The sequence below is a fragment of the Rattus norvegicus genome, chromosome 14 (genome assembly GCF_021556685.1).
Source record: "Rattus norvegicus strain SHRSP/BbbUtx chromosome 14, alternate assembly SHRSP_T2T, whole genome shotgun sequence".
Classification (NCBI taxonomy): domain Eukaryota; kingdom Metazoa; phylum Chordata; class Mammalia; order Rodentia; family Muridae; genus Rattus; species Rattus norvegicus.
In genome coordinates this window covers 79,680,909-79,705,810 of record NC_141547.1, presented here as the reverse complement: position 1 = coordinate 79,705,810, position 24,902 = coordinate 79,680,909, and the positions used below count along the sequence as shown (strand labels likewise).

Sequence of the window (24,902 nt, the reverse complement as noted above, 5' to 3'; positions counted from 1 at the left end):
CCTGGGTTCGGTCCCCAGCTCCAGAAAAAAAAAGAACCAAAAGAAAAAAAAAAGAAAAAAGCCCTAGTTTGACTGTGATGTACAGTGCGGGTGGCTAAAGCACGTCCTTTGCTTGCACTCTCTTAAGAAGCTACAGAATCTGGTAAATCCCGGGACTGGTGCTATAACCTTATGGTGAGAGAGATGAAGACCAACTAAGGAGGACATGGGATCATGGAAGGTCTCTGGACCTGAGCTGGCAGCAACATAAGAATGAAGGAAGCCCAAGGAGAACTGGGCCCCAGAGTCAGACCCGCAAAGGCAGATCTTAGTCAAGCTGCATTGATTCCAGTGCTAACTCTTCTGTCTTTGAGGCCTTGATCCTGCCTTGGACTCACCTGTGTCTCTCTACTCTTCCCATCCAGAGGATTCCTGGCCACTTAACCTGCAGCAGCGGGATCCAGAGCTCAGCCTCCAAGACCAGAGAAAGGATGGCAGTCCTGTGGGCCTTGCCCAGATAATTCCAGTTCTACAACCGGGGGCAGAGAGAGCTCCACCTAGGGCCTTTTTCACTACGGCCAGTCTGAGTTGCCTCAGTAGGCAAGGACCCAGTTCCTTCCCGCTCTACACAGAGCCTTTCATCACAGTGGGTAAACACACTTTAATAAGCCGCAGAGGCTGTGTGTGATGTCTGTGGCTGGCAGACTCCAGACAGAAGCCCGGGCCGTGGAGGTGGACATCAGGGCTGGGCCTGAGAGGGGTGCTAGTACTTAAGAAGCCAGCGTGGCTTGTGTGGACTCAGGGATGTGAAGTAAGCCCACCACCATGGCTTGCTCCCACTAGCTGGCTGCCTACGCGCCCTGGGGGGCTCAAAATCCAGCTGTGCAGGCGCTCCCTGTGGATCCAGGGACCGAGGTAAGGCTCTTGAAGGTCCAGGAAGGAAGTTCTTAGGTCCTGTCCCCAGAGGCTGGAGGATGAAGTCCACACGGCCGGCCCTCTTCATGCGCAAGGGAATGGTGACTCTCTTCATTACCTTGGAGTAGCCAGGGGCCTGAGCAATAACGATGTGCGAACCCGGGGGAAGGAGTCTCCAATAGTCACCATCAGGGGCTTCAAATAGAATAGAAACAATTCTCAGAGGGCTTCAGGCTGAGGCAGAAGCATGATAGTCAGGGTGAGAAGGTTGCATGACAGATGGGGGTAGATGGGCCTTAGCGCAGGGTGGGATGAGCATTTGCCTCCTAGAATGTCCTCCACCTCTTCATCAGACTCCTATTCATGCCTCAAAGCCCTACTTACATGCCACCTCTTCCTGGCAGGCTTCACCATGTCCTCAGGCATTTAACTTGCAAGTTTTCCCTCTACCAGACAATGTTGTCACCAAGTCCCATATTATAGACATCTATTTTTAATTGCATTTAAAATATTTTTTTATTTTTATGCAGTTGAATCTTTTGCCTACATGTATGCATTTGTACCACATGCACACATAGTGCCCTCAGAGGTCAGAAGAGGGCATTGAATCCTCTGCAACTGGAGTTACAGATGGCTATGAATCACCAGATGTGCTGGAATTTAACCTGGGTCCTCTGCAAGAGCCACTTCTCCAGCACTGGGGACTATGATTCCAGCTGGGAAAGGCCCAAGGACAACCAAAGCCCATGTGAGACAAAATCAACTTTCAGAGTGTCGTGGGCTCAATGAGAAGTGTTCCCCATACACTCATGTGTTTGAACAATTGGTGCCCAGTTAGGGGTGCCGTTTTGGAAGGCTGTGGAACCTTTAGAAGGTAGAGCCTATAACCATGTCTTCTCTAGGATGGATGGACTCGGAGACTAAATTAACCCTTTCCTCCTTAGGTTGCTTCTTGCCAGGGATTTTGTCCCAGCAACAGGCAAAATAACTAAGCATGCTACCCACAGCGTCCCAGCATGAACCTTGGGTCCTGAATGAATAGGACCCCTGAGGGGGGTAGCTCCAGGATCTGACCCCTCCCTCACCAACCTGGCCGAGAATGGATAGAGAACCTGGTGAAGTAGGAGCCCTGCTCTGGCCTCACCCACTGACGGGTGCAGGCTGCTGCTCACCTGTGGTGACGTCATGGCGGATGCCTTTCACTAGAATCCGTGCGTTTTTGACGGGCTTTCCGTATTTATCTGTCACCACACCCTTGATTCCTCGGTGTACCTAAAGGCACCAGAGAGAAGGTACAGAGGTAATGTTTAACCCCAATGTCACTCGCACCAGTGCCCGTGGGATCCTGAATTGGGATTCTGCTTGTATAGTTGAGTATAGTCATTCCGGGAGCCTTGTTTTCTGTTTGAGGTATCTCTGGCAACCTGTCTCGTATGTTCTGGGTTGTTGGGCTGACACTGCAGCTCTGCCTAAGGGTCATATTCACTTCCTTGCTGACCCCAGACACTGCGGACAACCTTCACTCTCTGTCCTCAGCATCTGAGCGTCAATACCTTCCTAGCCTAGGCAGGCATTCATGGTTCCTTCCGAGCAGAGGTTCTAGAAGGAAGCCTAGTGAGGACACAAACTAGGGCCTCGAACCCCCAACCCACTACTTACACTTGCATGTGTTTATCTACACACCAGACTCCTGGTGAGTATCCTCAGAGTAAAACTCAAGACCCATGGAGGACAGCCACAGAGCGGGACAGACTCAGCCCTACTATGAACTGGCCCTTCTGCTTCCCAGCCACACCCTGTGCCTTCTGCACTCAAGAGGGCCTCCTCTCCCCAGCAAACCATTTGCTTCTTCACACTCAGCCTCCTCAGCTACAGAATGGGTCTAAGTGGGGCCAGAGCTGCCAATAACGCCTAGGGCTCACAGTGCCTCTAAGATGAGCAAAGTCAGGAACCCAATAATCCCAGATGTCCCCAGTGCTCAGAGCCAGCGGCTCTCAGTGGCTGCCACCCTCCTTCCTGATCCCCCAGTGGCATTGAGGCAGACATAACAATCTAGTCACCTCTCTCCTGTAGTTTAGAAACAAGCACAACAGTGTTGAATGTTGGGGGAAAGAGGGCATGTAGAATGTGGCTGGCACGGAATGGGAGCTCAACTCTCATGACATGAACATGTAAGTGCTAGCTGGCTACCCCTGGACGGGTGACAACCGCCTGGGTGCTTCTGAGCCTGGATTGCTGTTCTGTGGAGCAGAAACTAGAACTGCTAACCTGGGGAGCAAGAGGAGGGGTTTTAAATGCAAAGTTGTTGGTTGAGGAAAACTGACAGTGCAGAGGCCGCCATGCTACCCCAGCTCCTCCTCACTCGCAGAAAGGCACTGAATCCTACACATGACACCAGCTCAGCTGACCTGGATAAAGCCACCCCTTGAGTCAGAGGCCATGGCTAGCCTCTGGCTCCCTGACATGAGTATCCCTCTAGACCTCTGTCATCCACTCACCCTCCACACCTTTGCTATCTTAGAATGTTCTGGACATCAGCCCTGACTGGCTCCTTCTCCCACCCCTCAGATACCCCCACTCCTCAGCCTCCAGGATGTCATTCCCGATGACCCCATAGCCCAGCTTCTCTCTCCCTGCTGGGTTTTCCTGAGTGGTCATCTGTGTCTCCTCTGCCCCTCAAGGGAACAGGGCCTGTCCATGGGAGGCCTCCCTCCAGTTGCCTAGTCTCTGATCTGCACTTCAACTGGGGTCCTCTTCTGCCACCCTGGGGCCTGGAGCTGTGCAGCAGGAAGTCTTGCTTCTGCCTCTTCCGCCCCGCACCCCTGGGCCTGCTCAGGATCACCGTGAAAGTGGCCTCAATTGGCCTTGACAGACCCGATCCTTATCAGGATCCAAGCCCGATTTCCTGGGGGTCATCTGTCTCAGAGTAAGCCGAGTGCTGCCCGACTGGCCACTTCTCCGTTTGCCATTAAATCTTCATACACGAGACTTCATGTACAATATCCACGGAGCGATCCCAGTCCCACCAAAGCCCCTCCTAACTTGTTTTCCCCAGGCGACCACAGAAAGGCCTGAGCTTTGCCCCAAGGCCTACCTGAATGACATGCCAGCTACCACAGAAAACACATGGCCACATGGCCACACTCTGTGCTACCTGGGGCTGTCTTCTTCCCATTGCTGCTGCTCTAGCAAGGCTATGACTGTTCTTACCTGGTGGAAGGTTCCTGATCACTCTAGGATAAACAAACAGGGCTCAATGACCGAGCTTGGGGACACAAAGTCTAGACTTAAATTCTAGGCAACTGCCAAGCCATATTGGGCCACTCCTTTTGCTCTCTCTCTCACTCTGTCATAGCCATGTGACTCTGTGGCCACACTGACCGTTCTCTCAAGCCCTATCATCTAGGGGTGGGGCTGCCTAGGACAGGACCATCTAGGGGCGGGACCAACCGTAGAGCACTGTGCACTTGCCACGGCCACGTTGCATCTGAATGTGCCGATTTCTTCGGGAGGAGTTATGTCTCTATAGCTCTCTGTGCCTGCTCCATAGCACTCGTGTGAGCTGTGCCAGGTGAAGCACTGGGCTCAGGTACCTATTTCCTCTGACCCAGCAGACCCTAGCCCAAGAATCCAATGGAAGACTCTGAGGATGTATTTCCAGCCACCCCATCACTGCCTGCCCACCTATGCCCACATGACCTCCATAAAGATAAGCAGGTTCGCTCAGGCAGTCTAGAGGCCTCTGATCTGTGAACAGCCTGTATCCCAGAATCATCACCTCTGAGATCCTCCCATACAAAATGCCCTCTTCACTCCTGCAGCCACACTCACCTTCTCCGGAAGGGACCCTGTAGGTCTCCAGTGCCTCACTGAGTTGCCTACTGCAGCCCCTCTGCTCAGAGAGTACCCGCTCCTCCCTGGTTTTTCTTCCATCAAGATTCAGTTTGATTCACCTGCTTCTTCCTGATAACCCCCCAGGGCTTGGAGGCTGACCAGCACCCCCTCCAGGCTGCCAGCCCCTCTGAAAGACTGCCAGCCCCCTTGCTCCCTTTAGCAATCGTGCTTGACAGGTATGAGATTCTTACCCAATGGGCATCTACCTGACGTTCCTCAGGGTGTGTGGGAAGAGATATGGTTAGGAAGCCCCAGTCTTGAGAAGTCACCGACAGATGCTTCCACTGAGCCCCAGACAGAGCCAGGAAGACGGAGCCTAAGGGTGGAGCTGGACTCCATCACTAGAGGAAGCTTCCAGAGGGCAGGGCTCACCATCTCCAGGAAGTTCAGTAGGGGCTCCTTGTTGTGTTGCCACAGGCCGTAGAGCGCCTCCTCTGGTGGGAACTTCACACATCCCAGCTCCACTGTGATCTCAAAGCAGTTGGTGTGTAGGTAGTTGAAGTCAGACATACCTGTGGGGTGGGCAGCTGGGTGTCAAGGGCACAGAGCCTGCGGCAGGCCCAAGACTCCAGGCCCTGCACCACTTTGCACGTAGAGATGATTTGCTCAACCACTGTTCTCCCATGCACAACCCCAAGGACAGGAGTAGAAGGCCCTGACCGGGCCACAGAGGTAAACTTTGATTTCAGACAGGTGGGTATCAGAGTTCATGGATTAGAATCTTGTTCTCCCAGAGGAACTAGCCAGGGTACCACATGGGCCTCTGTGTCCCAGCTATTGGGTCTGACAAGGACCACAGCAGACAGTAGCCCAGAGTTAACAGCAGCCCAAGGAGACCTGATCATTTCCCAGGAGAGTAGTCGGGGGAACTACAATGCCCTCCCCTCCCCCTCCGTTCTAAGGACTTTTGCATTTATGAACTCTTCCATTGTAGCTACCACTGCCACAGTCTTCATGACTGCCACGGTCCATCTGCCCTGTGGCCTTGCTGGCTGCTGGAAGGAAGCCTACTGGTCTCTCCAGTCAGCCTCAACAGTAGGACCTTGTCTGGCATCTGGGGAGCCAATCTACCTGAATCCTGGGAAGAAGGGAAGCTCTCATACCCCAGAAGATGGCATGTGCTAGTCCCTGGTAGCACGAAAGGGCCAAACAGTAGCTTTGGAGCACATGAGAAAGGTAGCCATCGGCTGCCTGAGTAGGATTGTGGGGAGACAGGTTTTTCAGGCGAGCAAGCCCTGGCCTTGCTAACACAGGCCTTGTGAATCTGTCTCTTGCCCTCTTGTCCATTGCAGAATGGTCCAAGTGTGCTGGGGTACAGCAGGAATCAGATGAACAGTGGCTGTTGCTGTGGGGGAGGGGGCTCCAGGGGGTGCATAGCATGTGCCTCCCGCAGTGCACGTGTGACACCTTCACCCAGCACCCAGCAGCCAGTGAGGACTCAGAGGCTGAGCTTGGGAAAACCCGGAAGCCTTAGAGTACAAGTGCCCTGATATTTACACAGTAAATACATCCCAACCATTAGGACCTGTTACACAGAACCAAAAAGTCCTCTGTCAGCTTCTCCCGGGCTCTGCCACTGCTCCTAGCAGCCCTGTTCAACCCCTAACAAGCAGCAAGGGTTGGGTCACGAGTGGAATCATCACATGGCTGATTATAAAGTAAATTCAACAGCAGCTGCCAAAAGTCACAGGACCAGCTCATCCTAGTTCCCCTTCTCCAGGAAGATGGTGACTAAGACTCCAACCCGACTCTGCAGAGAGTGCCAGGGCTCTGCTGAGGGAGGCCCCGCCCACCCGCCTGCTCAGGCCGCACCTCCAGTGAAGCTGTACCAGTCCGCCCCGTTGATGATGCTCCCCCGCTTCAGGAAGTTGCCCCCACACCTGTTCTCCGACCTGTCCATCATCATGGGGTGGACATCAGCATAGGCTCTGGCCAGCAGCTTAAACATCTGGAGATGAAGATGGAGAAGGAAAGTGGGTGTTCTGCAGTCCTCCTCCATCTATCTAAACGTTAGGCCAGCACCTGGACTGACCCCACTCTTCTATCTCATCCCATGTTCCTCCAGGGTCCTGTGGGTGGAGGCTGGAAGGAGGTTATAGCCATGGTCCCCAAAATCCTAGGCGCATGAAACTCATGCCTGGCTTAGAGCAAGGATATAAAGAGGCGTGGCCTGACTGCAGACTATGTGGGCAGAGGCGTGGCCTGACCGTGAGGAGTGTAGATGATGGCAGCCTGATGGCAGCCGGAGGTGGGTGTGGTGGCACACGCTTTTAATCCCAGCATTTGGGAGGTAGAGGCAGGTAGATCTCTGAGTTTGAGGCCAGTCTGGTCTACAGAATAAGTTCAGGGCAGCCAGGGCTACACAGAGAAACTATGTATCAAAGGCAAAACAAAACAAAACAAACAAACAAACAAACAAACAGAAATAGGTGCTGGAGAGATGGCTCAGTGGTTAAGAGCACCAACTGCTCTTCCAAAGGGCCTGAGTTCAATTCCCAGCAACCACATGGTGGCTCCCAACCATCATTAATGGGATCTGATGCCCTCTTCTGGTGTGTCTGAAGACAGCTAGAGTGTACTTAAATATAATAATTTTTTTTTAAAAAGGAAAGAAAGAACAAACAAAGACAGGAATGAAAGAAAGAATGAAGGAACAAAGGGGGAAGGGGCAGAACAACTACAGAGACCCAGGAACCCAGGTCACTGGGCACAGTTCCCTGACCTCCCGGCAAATGCCTAATTGCCATGGTGAGCTGCAGCTGTGCTGACTCCTAGGGCTGTGGCAAGTAAGAAGGGCTGAGGGCTATGAGTGTGGCTCCCAGGACTCTCCCTGGCAGGATGGAGCACTGGCAAAGATGTCTCTTGGGACAGCCAGCCAGCTCCTTCCCTCACACACTCTCCCCACCTCTCCTGAGACTGTGGTTTCCACAGAGCCTGCCACTGGCTGCAGGCTGCACCGTTATTGATTGAGGATTGATGTCTGGGGAGCAGGCTCATTTCTTCTGACTCTAGTGGGACCCATTGAGGTGAACCTCCCCGCTACAGACATCCCCAGGCCCTGAGGCTGAGAGGCTGGGCACGCTCAGAGCGCACCTGCCCACCCAGGGGGTGCATCCCCTCTAAGGAGGCACATGATCCGAGACCCCCACACTGAATGGGTGTGCAAGTGAATGTGTGAATGAGTGTAAATGAGTGAATGAATAATTGAGTGAAGGACTGAATGAATGAAGCGGGAGAGAGAGTGGGTGCATGAATAGGGAATGGATAAGTAAATGAATGAGTGAATGGGTGAATGACTGAATGAACGAGTGCGTGAGCCGATGGGCAGAGTTGGGGCTGAGAAGTCAGAAGATATGGACACTGCTGGCACACCTCTTGCAGCTGACAAGTGTGAGGCACTGAGCCCAGTCTGGCTGCATAGAGGTCTCGGACAGCCTGTGCCTGAAGCACCCTTCCATGCTTGGGAGGGTCTTCCTCATCCTTGCCCTTGTTCTCCACTGCCCCCTAAGGGAAACCCCCTCTAAGTCCAGGCCAGGCTGGGGTTCCTCCCCTGACACACATGGGAACACAGGCATATACATATGCAAATGCAAACGTGAATGCAAGTCCACCTGTATTCACACACATCTATGTACACTGTGCCCCAGCCTCTGGGACTCTTCATGGAGGCTAAGTGTCCTGTCCTGGCGTGTTTTGTTGTTATTGTTGTTTTGTTTGTTTTTGTTCCTTTGTCTGTTTTGTCTTCCTCTCTGGACTAAGTAGGAGGAAGAAGTTCCTTCTCCACTGTGACCCAGGAAGGTTCTGGGTAAGACCAGTTTGATGTACAAGTATTCAACAGGGCTCAGGGGCAGCCTGGCTGGGTTGCTCAGAGATCAGAGAGCCCCTGTCCATCTTGGTGGTCCCTGCCTCCAGGTCCTTTCTCCTAGGTTTGAAATGAAAACTGCCCTCGAAGGTACACCAGGCTCTGCTCCTATCTGACTCCCCAGGAGACCAAACCTAGCCCAGACTTGCACAGACCCCACCTGGGACGGGACGGGAGCTTGCAGCCTCCAGTAATACAAGAGGGAATGGAGGATCGGCTCCAGACCTGGAGGACACCGGGCACTGCTGAGCCCTTCCCTCCCTCTGCCAGCTTTCTCATCCACACTGGGAAGAATGATCAGTTTCCTGTCCCAAATCGCAACAAATATAGGGTTGGGTGGCAGAGCAAGGCAGCTTTAAGGGCGGGAGTACCTGGAAGGGTCCCAATGTCACTCGGTCTCACAGACTGTGAAAAAAGCAATCCTAAGAAGTCTTACCCAAGGACCCCCACCCCCACCCCGTGAGCAGCAGCAGGGCCAGAGCCCCGCCCCTAACCTCTGCACCTAAGCTGGAGCCCAGGCAGAGAACCCAGTTCAGAGCCCACTGGACCCCATGCATGTGGCAGCACTGCCCCCTGCTGGTGAGATCTGGAACAACATGAAAGACACAACACAGGGCCAGAGCTCCTCCCTAAGGTTGAGGACACTGAAAAGGAAGACTGCTCTCTGCTGGATATGAGGGAAGCAAGCAAAGAGGCTCCCAAGGGTTCAGCCATGCCTATGAGCTAGAACAGAAATGGTCATGCCAGCAGAAGACCTGCTCAGCCTCGGCATGGTGTCCACCTCTCACCTTCTCATCCGGAGTGGGAGAAAACATCTTCTCCTCATGGGGGTGCTTGGAGAAGTCGAAGGGGTAGGATACCACCAGGTCACCCCCATGCAGGCTGGCTGAGAGGACGAAGGGAATGGTCTGTATCCACTTCATGATGGCCTTGGTCTCGGGGGCCACCTGCCGGGGTTGGAGAACTGCTTTCAAGATTCTGCCTTTCTGCTGGGCCTCCAATGTCTGCCTTTCCCACACACCCCAGATCCAACAGAACTCCTGTCCAGTCACTACAGTTCCCTCTGGTCACTGCAGAGTATGTGCTGGTCCTTCAGCCTGGAGCCCACTTTGACTCTCCTGGTCGGGTCACCTCTCCTGGAAGCTGAGGAGCTCTCTGCCCCTGCATCTCCTGAGCATACAGTGCCTGCGTTGAGTAGGCCCCACTAGCTTTAGCAATGGTCCTAACATAAAGCAGGTTACACTTGCTACAGAGGAGGGGGTTCCTGTCAAACCCATTCTTGAGAGAGAACTCAGGGCTTCTGGGAAAGTATCTGGGCTGTGAGCACTCCAGCAGGATGCAGACTCACACCATCTGTGCTGAACACTGGGGCACTCGATACATTGTTACTGCCCCAACAAGGGATGGGCCTACATTACAGGCCAAATACTGAGGCTCAGAGGGGCCAGTGCCCTAGGGAGGGGCCACACAGCTCCTACCTTACCCCACCAGTAGTACTGCGAGATGGGGATGTGGTCCGTGCGCACACCGCGAGTGGAGGCCAGCCGGTAGTACTCTGACGTGAGGTCAGGGAAGTTGCGGTTCAGATCCAGGTTCTGTGCATTCTGCCTCCCACTGGTCCAGCCGTTGTAGCCAGCACCCTGAACACAAGGGCCCAGTCAAGAATCCACATCTCCCACCCCACGTCTTCCAGCTCAGGCTTCAGCTGGACAGAGGTTCTGGCAGGACTGTGGCTTCTGTGGCTTCACCTTTGCCCTTCCTCCCACCTCCTTCGCCTCCACATATCCTTTCCCTCAACACTAGCATCATGGCCCGGAAGTATTCTCCCATGCATGGAACACCTGTGCCCTCCATAGCCTCTTGCTTCCATTGGCTCTTGCCCATGTCTGTTCCTCTAGAGATTGGCTCTTGTCCATGTCACTCTGTTCCTCTAGAGAGCTTCTCTAATCCTCCGTCAGCACACTCTCTCCTCCGGACTCTTTCTTATCTTGCATGTTTGGCTACATCCTCAGCCCTGTCCTAAAGCAATACTCCACGGCTCTGCTCTTTCAGTACACATCCTGCCCGTCCATCTGGCAGAATGTCGCCGGACCCCTGCTTTTGCTCAGCCCTGCTCACCTAGGGAGACGGCTGCAAATAGACCCTCAACTATGAGGAGTAAAGTCAAAGGTTACGAGTGCTGGAGGAGGCAGCCCTTCTGCAGGCAGTGGGAGTTCCTACCTCTGCAGCCGCCACCTCGTAGCCATCAGGGTTCATGGATGGCAGCAGGTGGATGCGGGTGGTGTTCAGCAGGCGCTGGATACGGGGGTTGCCCAGCAGGTACTCGGAGCACAGGTACTGGGCCAGGTAGATGAGTATTTCCCGTCCTGCCACCTCGTTGCCATGGATGTTCCCAATGAGCTTCACCTCAGGCTCCACTGCAGGGAGAAACTGTGATATGGGGCGTGGTCTCACAGACAGGGTCTAGCAAGGGTGTGCTGGGTGTACTGGGAGGGATTCCTACTCGCTTTGACTCAAGAGTCTCTGGGCGTTGTGAGCTATCTGGACACTCAATTCTTGAGCTCATATCTTATGTTTTGTCACAACTGTTAGCATAAATAAAGGGTGCTATGAGAATATAGGGTGCTATTGATGTGTGTGACCTCTATTGATACCTATTGCCCGTGTTTGTGCAAAAAGTCAAGCACATCAATGCCTAATCGGTAAAACATCAGGCTCTGGAAAGGGAGGATGAATAGATGCATGAATGAGCAGATGAGTGGGTAGACGGATGGATAGAAAGATGGATAACTGGGGTTGGGGATTTAGCTCAGTGGTAGAGCGCTTGTCTAGGAAGCGCAAGGCCCTGGGTTCGGTCCCAAGCTCCGAAAAAAAGAACCAAAAAAAAAAAGAAAGAAAGATGGATAAGTGGATAGATAGACGGATGAGTGGATAGATAGATAGATAGATAGATAGATAGATAGATAGATAGATAGATAGATAGATAGATAGATGAATGAGTGGATGGATGGATGGATGGATGGATGGATGGATGAACAGATGGATGAGTGAATAGATAGATGGATGAGTGGGTGGAATGGATGGTTGGATGATGGATGAGTGAATATATAGATGGATGAGTAGAGATAGATAGACAGACAGACAGACAGACAGATAGATAAGTGGATAAGTGGATGGATGGTTGGGTGGGTAGATGGATGGTTGGGTGGATGGATGTGTTTATGGGTTGGTGGTTAAATAGAAGATGGAAGAACAAATGAATAAATAGATAAATTGATGGGAGGCTGGTTAGATGGGCTGGTGGGTGGATAAATGGATGAAAAACAAATGACTGAATGGATAAGTGGATGGGTGGATGGATATGTGAATGAATAAAATATCGAATGATGGCCAGAGGAAAGGGCAGGTATGGGTGAGAGGGTGGACGGATTAATGAGCAAAAGGGTGGATGAAGGCTTTGTCACAGCAACACTAGACTAGGCCTGGCAGCCTTCTTCAGCATGGCCATGGAAAGTCACTCCTACTTGCTGTATCTAATGTTCATTGGAAAACAGGCCTGTTTGTCCCAGCAACCCGCAGCTGTGAGTGTGAACATCCACCCCTTCAGACTCCACATCCGAGGGTGAAAACGACAAGGAAATGCCCATTCTCTGCAGGAGGCCAGAGGTGACTTGATGACCTCTGGCCCCATGAGAGACAGGCCCTTTGGCCTTATGATGTCCACAATGCTCAGTCTGACAAGCTGAAAGCTGGATGGGGGTGGACAGCCCAGCAGAGTCCTAATCCACAGACTCAGAGACTGCTGGAACTAGAGGGAAGGATGGGCCCTGTTACACCAATATGGCAATGGGGCTATGGGCTGGGGGAATGGGACCAAGGGAGAGCCTTGGAGATGTTCTCAGTGCTGGGAATAGGAACTTTCAGTGTCACCAAGTCCTACTCTCACAGCAGATGGAGGTCCAAGCCAAGTCTCTGTTAGGACATCCTAGAGCCCTGGATACATTCAGCTTGGTGTCTCTTCTCCAGCTCTGAACCACTAGCAATTACTGTAACGAAATTAGATTCCTAATTTGCACCCTAGCAAAGAAGTCCTGAAGGCTCTGGGCCATCTAGCATTTTCCAGAACTCAAAGCAGGTCTCCACACCTAGCATCACTGGGCCTTGATGTGAAAGACCCACTGTGTCCACACCACCAGCCTTGCAAACTGCTTCAGAAGAACAGAGAGAAAGGAATCAGAACCCAGACCTACACAGGTCCATGACTCACAAGACTTCAGGTGGTGGCGGTGACATATTCCACATAGAGGGTGTAGGAGTGAAGCTCTGGCAGCCATGGCCCATTGACCCAGTGTCCCCTCCAGGACCTGCCCTAGTCCCTCCAGCCTCCAATCTCTCAGAAAACTTTGCATTCTCCTAAAGGCAGAGTCTCTACACTGTCATCTTGCTGTTACTCAGTCTCCTCGGACAAGTGTCTGTTAGGATGAGACCAACTCATTTCTATGCTCCCAAACTCAAGTGATATGACTTTTCTAGAGAAATCCCCCCCCCCCCAAAAAACAGGGTCTCTATGTAGTCCTGGCTCTCCTGGAACTCATTATGTAGACAAGGCTGGCCTCAAACTCAAAGGGATCCTCCTGTCTCTGCCCCCCAAGTGCAGGAATTAAAGGTGTGCAGAGATTAAAAGTAGAGGAGGACACCAGAGGATTCCCAACTTGTGCACCCCAAGGCTAAGTGGGTCTGCGCCCTGCTCCCAGGGGCGGAATCACACCCAGGCCTCACAGGGTCACTCACTCAGTTCATGCTGGCCTGGACGGCTTGAGAACTCGATGACTACCAGGTCCTTGCCTTCAAAGCTGCGCCCGATGCTGTACGTCTTGGCCACCTGGGAGCAGCGAGCCGCTGTCCTCTTCAGTACCCGGACCATCTGAGCATAGGAGTGGTGGGCAAAGCGAATGAAGGTAGGTGGCAGGCCAGAGGGCAGAGCCTCCTCGACATCCAGCTCTCCTGGGGAAGGAATTGGAACTGGGGCTGGGGTGTGCACTGAATACTTGCTCATGGCACACACAGCTCTAATGCTGTACAAGTTGGGTGTGGGATGACACATGGACCGCCTGGATAGCACTCCCACAAGCCAGCCAGGGATGGTGCCCAAGAGATGTATATGAACTATGTCTGCATTCCAGTGTAAAAGTGACAGCAAGATGTGGGTGCCCACCTGGGGGCTTTCAAATATGAAAGTTCAAGAGAAGGTGCACCTAGGAATCCTTGACCTTCAGAAAACAATGAGAGGCGGCCATCTCATTAATCTGCCTTTAAGCCGTGGTTGTCTGACATAACCCTTCTGTGGGGGCCCTGACACAGCTCTGCATCCCTTCCTACTTACAGGTACCATGGCTTACACTGTGTCAACACTCACATGAGCCAGGCAGCGGTGTGGCTAAGAGTGGTTCCCCACAGTCTGTAGTCTGCTGAGATTGTTTCCAAATGTTTCTGGTACAGGGGGACCCCCCCCCAAAGAAGAAGAGGGGGCTGGGACAGTGTTGGTCACGCCTGACCCTCCCCCTGCCCATTTCCCTGTTCCTTTCATAGAAGAAGCCCAGTGGGTAGCAGCCTGGAGGTCCTCCTCAGCCCTGATGGCTGAAGAAACTTGAGGCAGGTCCCTGCAGGCTGTCCAGGGCCACAGAGAGTTAATGTTGTCTCTACTTGTGGTTTCCTTTTTGCTCAAAATGGTTGCTGAGGAGAAAAGAGCTGATGAACCCAGTAATTTGGTGGTTTCAAAATAATCCCTCTCCAGGGCCTGGGCTCTCTTGGGGCAACAGGCTCAGCTAAGCCAGTTGGCTTCCTTCCTCCTCACCATCCTTGCTTGCCACCTCCGCACCTTAGCCCATCGTGGACACAACTGCCGCTGGCCAGCACCCACTGCGCCTGCACTTGAACCCAACCTGCCCTCTCCAGGGCAGGACCAGACTCCAAGACCAGGCTCAGCATGGTGCACCCCCTGGCAGCCACCCACACATGCTTTGCTGGGTCTGCACCCTTCCCACAGCCTTTATGTCTCAGTACACAGTAGGCACCCAAAAGATGCGGCTGTACAAACAAGCCCATCCATCAATGGCTGGTCACGGTGACTCCTATGGAAACCATTGCTCTATCTGCTTCCTTGGGCCTCCATTTCCCAACTGCAACAGAAGACTAAGGGCTTGCAAAGCAAGATGGAAGCATTGTTGGTGACCCCTGTCCGGGACAGTATGAGAGGCCTTGTGTCTGTCCCACAGAAAGCCCCATGGGCCATGGTGGCACAGTGGGTGCTGATTCCCAGCGTCCTCCTTCTTACCCCTCAGGTGAAAGGTGCAGATACCAGGGACAGAAATGGCCATGCTCACTAAGGCACTGCGCCAAGTGGCCCCCTGAGACTCCACACATCTCCTGAGATGACCCACTCACTCTAGCATTCAGTGTAGCCCATTCCTCTGTCACAGGTTGGCCCTGGAGAAAAGCAAGCCCTCCTCTCTGCAGCTCGTACCACATCCCCTGACGTCCAACAGTCTGTGCCTGGGGAGTGACTCGCATCACATGACCCACATCATCCTTCAGGCTCAGCTTTGGCCAGGACGTCTGAGACATTCCCTGTCCAGGGACATACCCGTGCAGTGCAGTTCTGAAGGTGGCTGTAGCTGGTCACTCTGTCTACCCTGTTCATGGCCCACTTGTTTGCTGGGCATAGGCCTTTCCATGGACAGGATCCTTCACGGGTCTGGATGGGCGCTTTCCCCTTTTGATAAGATGCTCTTCACTCCAAGGCCCCTCCCTCCAAGTCCATGGATGCAGAAGCCTTAGGTTTCTCACCAATAAGATAAACCTTCATAGGACCGAATGGTACCCGTCTACAGGGAGCAGGGCCAGCACCAGGATGTGGCTCCTCTCTCTCTTGCCTGTGCTATCCCAGACTCAATTCATCTTTCTGTGTGTCACATAGCCCTACCAGACCCCTGACACCTGTCTACCCAAACAGTAACTCCCAGAGCTAATGGGCAGCCTGGAGTATCCCCAAAGCCTTGCCTTACCCCGGAGCTGTTCGAGAGGGTCATAGCAGCCTTCCTCCTCTGGTGCAAAGTATTGGGTACAGTCTAGGAAGTAGGGCCAGGCCATGTCGATGGCGTCAAAGGCCGGCTGGCAGGCCTCCCGCAGGCCCTCACAGACACGGCGGCAGGGCCTTTGTGTGTGGCCTCCTTGGCATCTGGGGGCCAGCACAGAGCACCCTAGCAGCCGCAGATCAGGGTTGCACTGACCCTCCAGGAGAAAGTGCAGTACACCCAACAGCGTGTATTCAGGGCTGGCCTCCACTGCCTCCCACGAACGGTGCTCCAGGGGTGTGGGGAACGATGTATGGTTATAGGCCGCATCCGCACAGGTCCTGAGATGCAGGTCCACACAGGTGGCTGGAGAAGGAGAGTCAGCAGGTCACATGATGACCCATGCCCCGGTCGATACCACCTAAGACCAGGGCTCGCAACGATGAAGCACCCAGTCTGTGGGGAGAGACAAGGGCAGGGCTGCCGTGGAGGAAGCAGGGTCCGTGGGAGACACAGGAAGGGGTTCTGAAGGAACTGCACCCAGCCAGCTACCTACCAGAAAGTGGGCCAGGATGGCAAAGGGACCAGCTGCCCTGCCTGAGGATGCATGATGAGGCCAGTGGATTGTCAAAAGCAGGAGCCCCCTCATACAGGCCAAAAGGAGAGTTGTTCATGAGAACCCATCTCATGTGGACTATCCTGTCCTCAGGACAAGGTTAAGTCCTCTCAGATTGCACATTGCAGGCCTGGCTATGTCTCTCCTCTTGTTACAAGAACATTGTAGGCCAGGCCAAAGGAGTCCAACTCCTGTGATATTAGATGCTTTGTGCTGGACCAACATGGGTGGCCCTCCCTCCTGCAACCACCATTTGTCAGGCAAAGCCTTCTAGACTTCTAAACACTTCTGAACAGGAAGTTGCTGGGCACAGAGTCATGACCTTCACTCTAGTCTCTCCCTCTGCCACTACCATCTGCACTGTCCCATCAGAGACATTATGTGGTACTGACCCAAGATCTTACCATCATCGCATGGGAAGGACATGGCTGTTCACGTCCATCTTCCTTCCACTCAGAGCATTTTAGATATGTTGATTTGGGCCTTATTTTCTGGCCTTTGGGGTGTGGGGTTTTTATTTTGGGTTTGGTTTTTGTTGTTGTTGTTCTTTGTTTGTTTGTTTGAATTTCTCTGTATAACAGCCCCGGCTATTCTGGAACTTGCTTTGTAGATCAGGCTGGCCTTGAACTCTTGGAGATTTGCCCATCTCTGCCTCTTGAGTGTTGGGATTAAAGGCATGCACAACTTGGCCTTGTTTTTTGTTTTTTTTTTTTTTTGTTGGTTGGTTTGGTGTTTGTTTGTTTAATTCACTTATTTATAGGTGGTCCACACCACAGCAGGAGCATGGACATCAAAATACAACTTGCAAAAGTCAGTTCTTTTCTTCTCCCATGTGGACCCCAGGGATTTAACTCAGACCGTAAATCTTGGCAACAGACACCTCTACCCACTGAGCCATCTTGTCAGCCAGCTTCTTGGGTTTTTTGGAGACAGCCCTCACTCTGTAGCCCAGGCTAGCCTAGAACTTCTACATAGCCCAAGTTGGCTCTAAACCCATGGTAATCCCTGCCTTGACCTACTGAATGCTGGGATGACAAACACGAGCCACGGAGCTCAGCTATGGCGCTGCTGTTCTACAGAGGAAATGCTTCCCTGTTTTATAAATCTCTGTATAGAAGACACCAGATGTGCACAGCTGGTGGGAGAGAGATGTCTCCTCAGCCTTGGCCTGAGAGTTTTGAATCATAGCTTTCAAGTCACTAAGCAAGATGCCTACCTCTCCTGCTCATCTCAGGGAGGACATGTCCAAGTTTACAAACCCAGCTGGGCCTTCAGGACCAGAAGCTGAGGGTGGCTTCTCTGATGTGGGATGTGGATTAGAAACACAGCCTGTGAATAACATGCAGGAGGCCCTGAGCTCTCCCCTGAGCATAACATCTCCCCACCATGGAAAGGGAAGAATCTTATAGCAAGAGACAAACACAGGGCTGACCTCGGAGGGACCCTAGCATTGCCTCCAGGCCAAGCTGGGCAGGCAGGGCAGACTATTCTCCTGTTTAGTCTCACTTCACCGGATTTTCTGTGCCTGCCCTGCTAGCCACATCCGAAGCCAGCATCTCTGCTTTGACAGCATGGGGGTCAGGGGAACATGGAGTTCCTACGAGAAAAAGCAGGGATGGGGTGGTACCTACCACTGTGTGTGGAGGCCAGTCTCTGACATTTACCTGGGAAAAGAGACAACCCTGATTAGCGACAGATGATGGTACACACCTTTCCCCTCACTGCTTTTGCTGGGCACTCACTGATGACAAGTCCTGTCCTATCCTCTGTTACCTTCATGCCCCTGGATTGCACTGCTGACCTGAGCTCGAAGCAGCCAGAGTCTGACAAATCATAGGGCTTGCCTAAGAAAGTGGCTGTGCTGGCACTGCTCCAGCCCAGCCTGGAACCAACCTGGAGGGCCCTCTGCCCGCACATCCCCAGAGCCAGCCGTGCATCAGCTCCCACAGTGTCCTGAGCCATCAGCCTCAGACTGTGCCCATGGCTCCCACCACCCTGTACTCAAATTGAGCGTCATTCAAGGAGCCATCCAAGCAGGCTACCTAGTCCCAAAGAACACTGAAGGAATATGGGGTCTCAGTGCTGTGTGAGTTTGGGACCCCCTTTTTAGCAAAAAAAAAGACACAAAACTATCCTTGCAACTGGGGGGTCTCAAGAGCCTCCTGGGGGCCAGGCCTCATGGGCTCCACAGTAAGATTCAGAAGGGGCCATAAAACCCCCATGAACACCAGCAGCCATATTCAGTCAAGCACCTGATAGGCATCCTGTGTACAAGGAGAAGGAGCCAAGGAGGAAACTTTGCATCAGGTCTAAACTGGACCGGCCGTGGTGTAGGGTCAGGAAGCACTCTGATGGCTTGTGCCGGGAAGGGCCAAAAGTGTGGTAGAATGACCATAGCCAAAAGAGGAGTCTCTCAGGAGCAGGTGTGTATGCATGGAAAGGGAGACGGACCCTGCTGGCTTAGGGACCATAGCAAATGCCTGTCCTCCGTCCTCTGAAGATGGAACCTGGCAGTGTCCAGGAGCCTGGCAGGGGCACGGCACCCATAGACTTTCCTCAAGATCTAAAGTCATGCACACAGGAGCAAGCCACCTATGCCTGTCACCTATAGAGAACACAGCAAGGACTCAGCCCTACCTTGGTTACCCAAACCTACTGTGCTCAGTGTACCTACTATGTGCCAGGCTGCCTCAGTTAGGATCCTACTCCCAGGCTCTCATAAGACGGGCAGCATTGGAGACACCATACCCTTGCCCGGCACTCACAGGACACCTGAGGATTTTAATATCTTTGAGTTGGGGGCTTGGGTTTGCTGCTTTGAGACAGGGTTCCATTGTAGCCCAGGTGGTCTTGTATGCTCCTTGTAGCTGCAGATGATCGTGAACTCCTGCCCTTCCTCCCTTCATCACAGATGCTGGGATTACAGGAGTGCATGGCACACCCAGTTTCTACCCTTTCAACTATCAGGGAGATTCACACAGACTCTCTTACGATGTAGATCTGGTGAGTACCAGGCCACAAGAGGCCCCTGGTACTCCAGAACATCCACCCCTCCTTACACTAGCCATGCTGTAAAGAGCCCTGACCATGAGTCAGTGCAGCGGAGAACAGAGGAGCCCAGCCTTTGGCGTGGATGCCTCTGGATTCACCTACCCATGCAGTGGGAGCCTGGGCAAGTCTCACTTTACTATTCTTATGAGTCTTTTATATGAGGCTTATAATAATCACTTTTGGGATACATTATAAAAGTTCTAGATGCTGGCCCACATCTAGCAATGACGTGACCCAAGAACAACATCCCACAGTTAATAATATCTGTCCCCACTATCTCTGCTCCAGGCCGCACACAATAGGTCAAGTCCTGTGAATGTCCTTAGCAGGTACCCCTGGGAAGGTCCACAGCCTCTACCCTGATAGAAAAGAGAGCAGGTGCCCACCCCTGAAAACAAATCCACTACAACACATGTGGAATGATCACAAGCAGGCAAAGGGGGCATCTCGAGACCCCCTGCTGCACATGCAAGTGGCCTAAGGCTCTGATTTCCTCATGTAGGGATCTCAAAGCACTTGGCTGATCCTGCTCAGAAGACTGCTAAGCTCTGTGTCCCAGACATGTGCCCTCACCACTCACAGCAGAAGAGGACACAGTGTGTCAACACTGTCGAGAACAGTGAAGGGAAACTGACCTGACCTCTGCCAAGAACATGGTACCATCACCTGCTGTCAGTGAAGCCCAGACGATCTGCAATGTTGGGACAGGAGAAGGGATCCCCTGGGGGACCCGGTGTGACTTCCACCCTGTGCAGGGCCCTGTGAGCCACTGCATCCAGAGATACCATTCCCAGGACTCACAGTCTGGGCACCATCTTGTTCTACACTGACTTTAGAGCAAGGCGGATGCTGGAAGGAAGCCAGTCAGCTCGAGGGGATGATTTCAGTCACCTCCCCTTGCTCCTGCAGCTCCAGGCTCATACAGTGCACAGCAAGGCTCACTCTGTAGGAGCCTAGGCGCTCAGTGAGATCCTGATGAGAGTGAATAGAAAAATCAACTTGAACTTAGCCCTGGGTCTTCTGCCAGCCTCAGGGAAACTTAAGGCAAGGTGGTGCTGGCTGTACCTAAGCTGTTCTGCAAAGTCGCCGAGGACCCCCGCCCCTGAGATTGGACCACTCTTCAGGGATCAGAAGATAGAACCTGATGACTTCATATCTCTTCCATTCTCTCTGGCGCACCGATGAGGAAGCACATTCAGAGATTAACATGTCCCGTGCCCATTTCCTTGTTGAACACTGAGAGAAAAACAGTAATGCTGTCTGATGGGGCAGCTGAGGGGACAATGAGGTAACTCATGGGTGTGTCTGCATGACATAGCTTGGGCACACAGTGTGTAGAAGGAAGTACTGACTGCAGTGACAACACTCTCAGGCAACAGCACTTGATCAGGGCTCAAAGGGGGTGGCCAGGGGCAAGCAACCACCAAGTTAATCCCGACTATTTCCAAGCTTCCACAACACCAAAGATGACAGACCTATCTGCTAGAGCTGGCGTGACAAAACACCACAGACTAAGTGGATAACAGCAGTGGAAATTCGCCTGCCAAAGCTCTGGATGCTGCAGTCAGAGCAAAATGTGACCAGTGCGCACCTGCTAAAGGCCCACAGAGGACTCCTTGCCTCACCCAGTCCCTGAGGCTTCCCAGTGTCCTTGACTTAATGACTGCCTCACTCCAATCTGTTCTTGGAGCCCCACTTTACCTCTAAAAATGCTCACCATCAGGTTTAGGTCACCTAGAAAGACCCTATTCTTAAGTGAGAGCCATTCACAGCTCCTGGGCTTAGAACTTGAGATCTCTTCTTGTCATGGTAAAGTGAAGTGAATAAGACAGAGGAGGGGGGTTGGGGATTTAGCTCAGTGGTAGAGCGCTTGCCTAGCAAGCGCAAGGCCCTGGGTTCGGTCCCCAGCTCCGAAAAAAAGAAAAAAAAAATGAGACAGAGGAGGGACCCAGAGTAGGGCCATGTGTCTGGGGATTACGCAGCCATCTACAGAATGAAATCGCACCTCTTCTAGCTGGGTGAGTCTCTCCAGGCCTTTGATTTTCATGCACAAAGCAAAAGAAGGAGCAGCTTACCCAGAGGCCCTCCATCTTGCCATCTGTTGTGTCATAGCCACAGACACCGTGGATCATCACAACTGCTCCCTCACCTCCTGCCACCCACAACACACACTGAGACCCTGATGCCTGAACTCACAGCTCCTTAGAACATAGAGGGCCTGCTGCAGCGTCGAAAGCCCCTCCATCTTGTCTGCTGTGGATGTCCAAGGCCTGAGACCAGCAAGGTGAAATCCATGGCAAAATTCAGACATAGTGCTTTAAAAGAAGGTGACGTGGTCTGCGCTATTATATTTTGTTTGGTTGATCAAGTTTACACAAACTGGAGTCACCTGGGAAGAGGGAACCTCAACTGCGGGATGGCTTGTAGCCAAGTCTGAGGGACATTTTCTTGGTCAGTGATTGGTGTGGAGAGTTTGGCGGCTGGGATGGTGCCACCCCTGGGCCTGGGGTGTGTAAGAAATAGTCTGAGGGAGCCATGGGAAGCAAGTAAGAGCACTCTTTTGTGGCCTCTGCATCAGCTCCTGCCTCCAGGTTCCTGCCTAGACTTTCCTCAGGAGGTGTAAGCCAAATCAACCCCAGGTTGCTTTTGGTCATGGTATTTTATCACAGCAATAGAATGCTGGAACATACTCCGGTCATAATTTTATGCCAATGAGGAAATATTGAACTAGTATTCCAGAGAATTGGGTTTTTATTGTTTTTCTCAGTCTTTCTTAGCAGCCCACACGGCGGACCTACATCGACCACAAGGTGGCAGCATTTCTTCATGGCAGGGATGGAAACTGCCCTCGGTTCAACCTTCCCTTTTCGATGGCCCAGGCCCTCTAACAGAGCAGTCAGAGTGCCCTGGGATGGCAGAGCAGCATGCCCGTCCCCAGTCACAGCAGAGTAAAGGCTATGAACCCCAACTCAGGCTCAGTGAAGAGCCAGAGTCCTCCATCAATGAAGAGACTGGGCAGAGAAGTGTATGCCAGGCTTGCACCAAGCCCCTGGGACACAGAGATTGGGTGAGGGTAGTCGTGTGGCCACCCTTAGATGTGCAGCGTGGGTGGAAGCTGCCAGGCCAACCCAGAAGTTTCCAGATCTAAAAGCTTTCTAAACTTCCATGCATGTTCCTATAGAGGAAGGCTGGACCCAAAGAAGTCATTCCCTCCCTCCAGAAATATTCCCTGATGTGTCGTGGTGATGCCCAGCCCAGCCAGGGACAGAGCTCACCTGTGTGCCCTGTCTCAGTGAGGAAGTGGGTGTCTGTAAGACAGCCTTGGTCTGAGGTTAGTACTCCTGGTGCAGAGCAGACCCGGAAAGACTTCCTGTAGCAGCTTTTGCTTCTATGCATTTTCTGGGATAGCAAAAGTTCAGAGACAAGTCTCCATTACAGGTTTTAGCAGTGCTAGGCAGGCATGGTCTGCACATAGGTCCACACATACTCGCACATGTACCTACTTGCCAACTGGCCTGAACTGTCTAATCTACAGCAGGGTGGATGCAGGTCCAGGGGAGGCCGGGGTAGGGCAAAGAAAAGAGGCATTGTGTTCCTGGCATCCACCTGGCTAGAGCAGGCAGGCTCTCAGATGACCACAAATCCTAGCTCTTAAAATTCTACACCTGATACCACAGGCTCTGAAGACCCTGGGGCCTCCAGCTAGACTCAGATGGTTGCTATTGATAAAGACATAAAGGGTGTGAAGTAGATGTACCCCCACCCAGAAAAGAGGGAAACTGGAGCCCAGCTTCTGGCGAGGCACCAGACTCCAGACCCACCCTCAGGACCCTCAGTTATGATCCCTGGATGCCCCTCCTTCTCCCTGTCCTATCCCTGCTGAAACATTCCACCTTTCTCTGGGCCACTCCCGGAAATAAAAAGTTATCCACATTGCAGCCAGGAGTTTTGAAGGGTCAGGAGTCTTTTGTGGCCAGCACCTCCCCATTCCTGGAAGGAGAGGGGACTGCAGGGAGGTCCTGCAGTCCTGGCACCTGCTCACTCTGACCTGCTTTTGAACCCCACCAGTCCAGGTGCCTGCTAGGCAGTGGCTGGTGCTCGATACCTCCCAGTTCTGCTGTCTCCCTGGGGTCTCTGGCTCAGATGCTGAGACAGCCCAGTGCCCCAACAGTTTTCTCTATTGGCTAAGGGTCACAATGTGGCACCCTCGGGACATTCTATCCAGGCGGTAGTTCTGCGACCCATAAGGAGAGAAAAGTTCCCAGGTGGGTGAAGGGAGGGGTATCTAAATCTACCCAGAAGAGCGGCTGGGACCCTACCGGAGGGGTCAGGTCCAGGCGAGCAGCTGGGGTACGCAGCAACGGCCAGCGCGGCCAAAGCAGCTAGCGCAGCCAGCAGCAGCGGCGTTGTAGGCATGGTGGGCACAGATGCGCGGATGCGCGGGAGGGCGCAGTGATGTGGCACTCGGGGAGCGCGAGTGGCGCTGCTGGGCCCAGCGGCTGGGGGGCGGACGGGGGGGGGGGGCGGTGAGGAACCGGCGTAGGAGTCGGGTTACAATCGTCAGCGCCAGACACTGGAGAAGGGATGCTGGCGGGGAGGAGAGAAGGCAGATAAAAGCCAACCTGCCCCCTAACCCTCGAGGAGCCCCGCCTCCTCAAGAAAGGGACATGCCCTCTTGTGGGAGGGAGGCTCCAGGGAGCTAATCATCAAATGCTTACTGATTTCGCCTAAAAACCTTGATTTGTGGGTGGGTGGAGACTGCAGCACCAGAAGTGAAGATGGGTCCTGGCCCAGAGCTGACCCCCAGCTGGAAGTGAGCCAGGCCTTGGTCACAGCCCGCTAAACGAGGTTGGCCAGGTCTCTGATGCCTGTCCCTGTGGGGATTCTCTCCCAGTGGAAGCTGCTTGTGGAGCAAAGGTGGAGGCAGCACCCCTGCCTGGATGCTGACAATGTTCTGATCCCCTGTGTGGGGCTCCAGACAGGTCCCTAAACTTTGATTCCACCACTTGCAAGACCCAGCAGGGACCTAGCTCAGAGGACCTTCCTGAAGGATTGTGTATCTATCCCTCAGAAGGCGGCCTGAAGGCAATGTCATGAGGTGGGAGGAAGCAATGTACTGGTGACCAAACTCCAGATTATACATAGAGGAATGGTAGCACCTTCCGATGCAGCCGGTCCCCCCGCCCTCGCCTTCCCCACTTAGAACTTACTGGGTAGATCCCTAGGGCTGCCAGCACCCAAGTAAGGAAAGATGCCTGGAGCCCTTTGTGCTCTCCTTCTGGGCCTCACCATTTGGAACAGGACAGTCCCTGACACAGCTGACTAGCTACATGCACATCTGCCTGCCAGCCCCTTCTCTCTGCCCCACTGCTATGATCCAGTCAGTGTGCACATGTCGTAAGCTTAGGGACAGTACCTGTGGGACACCAAGGTAGCACCTAGTAGAAGGATTTGGCCCAGTTGACTCATAGGGGCCATATGCCTTCATAGACACCCTTTACCAACTGTCCTG

At 53.1% G+C, this 24,902-nt stretch overlaps 1 protein-coding gene across 2 annotated transcripts; it reads right to left on the bottom strand.

Moving 5' to 3' along the window:
- Positions 1-620: 620 nt before the first annotated feature.
- On the bottom strand, positions 621-23,869 carry Cpz (carboxypeptidase Z). Of its 2 annotated transcripts, NM_031766.1 has the most exon segments (11): positions 621-1,089; positions 2,067-2,166; positions 5,161-5,300; positions 6,601-6,736; positions 9,439-9,597; positions 10,129-10,290; positions 10,871-11,067; positions 13,442-13,654; positions 15,715-16,089; positions 17,971-18,003; positions 23,710-23,869. In NM_031766.1, coding segments are annotated over 11 exon segments (1,959 nt in total). In that variant the 5' UTR covers positions 23,807-23,869; the 3' UTR covers positions 621-742.
- Positions 23,870-24,902: the final 1,033 nt, after the last annotated feature.

Bases quoted from the DNA above. Each gene is read 5' to 3' on its own strand.
- Cpz (XM_087584422.1), bottom strand. From the start codon at position 23,806: ATGCCTACAACGCCGCTGCTGCTGGCTGCGCTAGCTGCTTTGGCCGCG. The intron at 13,655-15,714 runs GTAAGGCAAGGC...TTCCTTCCCCAG, and splicing joins CCCTCTCGAACAGCTCCGGG to GAGAGCTGGATGTCGAGGAG. The intron at 6,737-9,438 runs GTGAGAGGTGGA...CTTCATCTCCAG, and splicing joins CTCCCACTCCGGATGAGAAG to ATGTTTAAGCTGCTGGCCAG.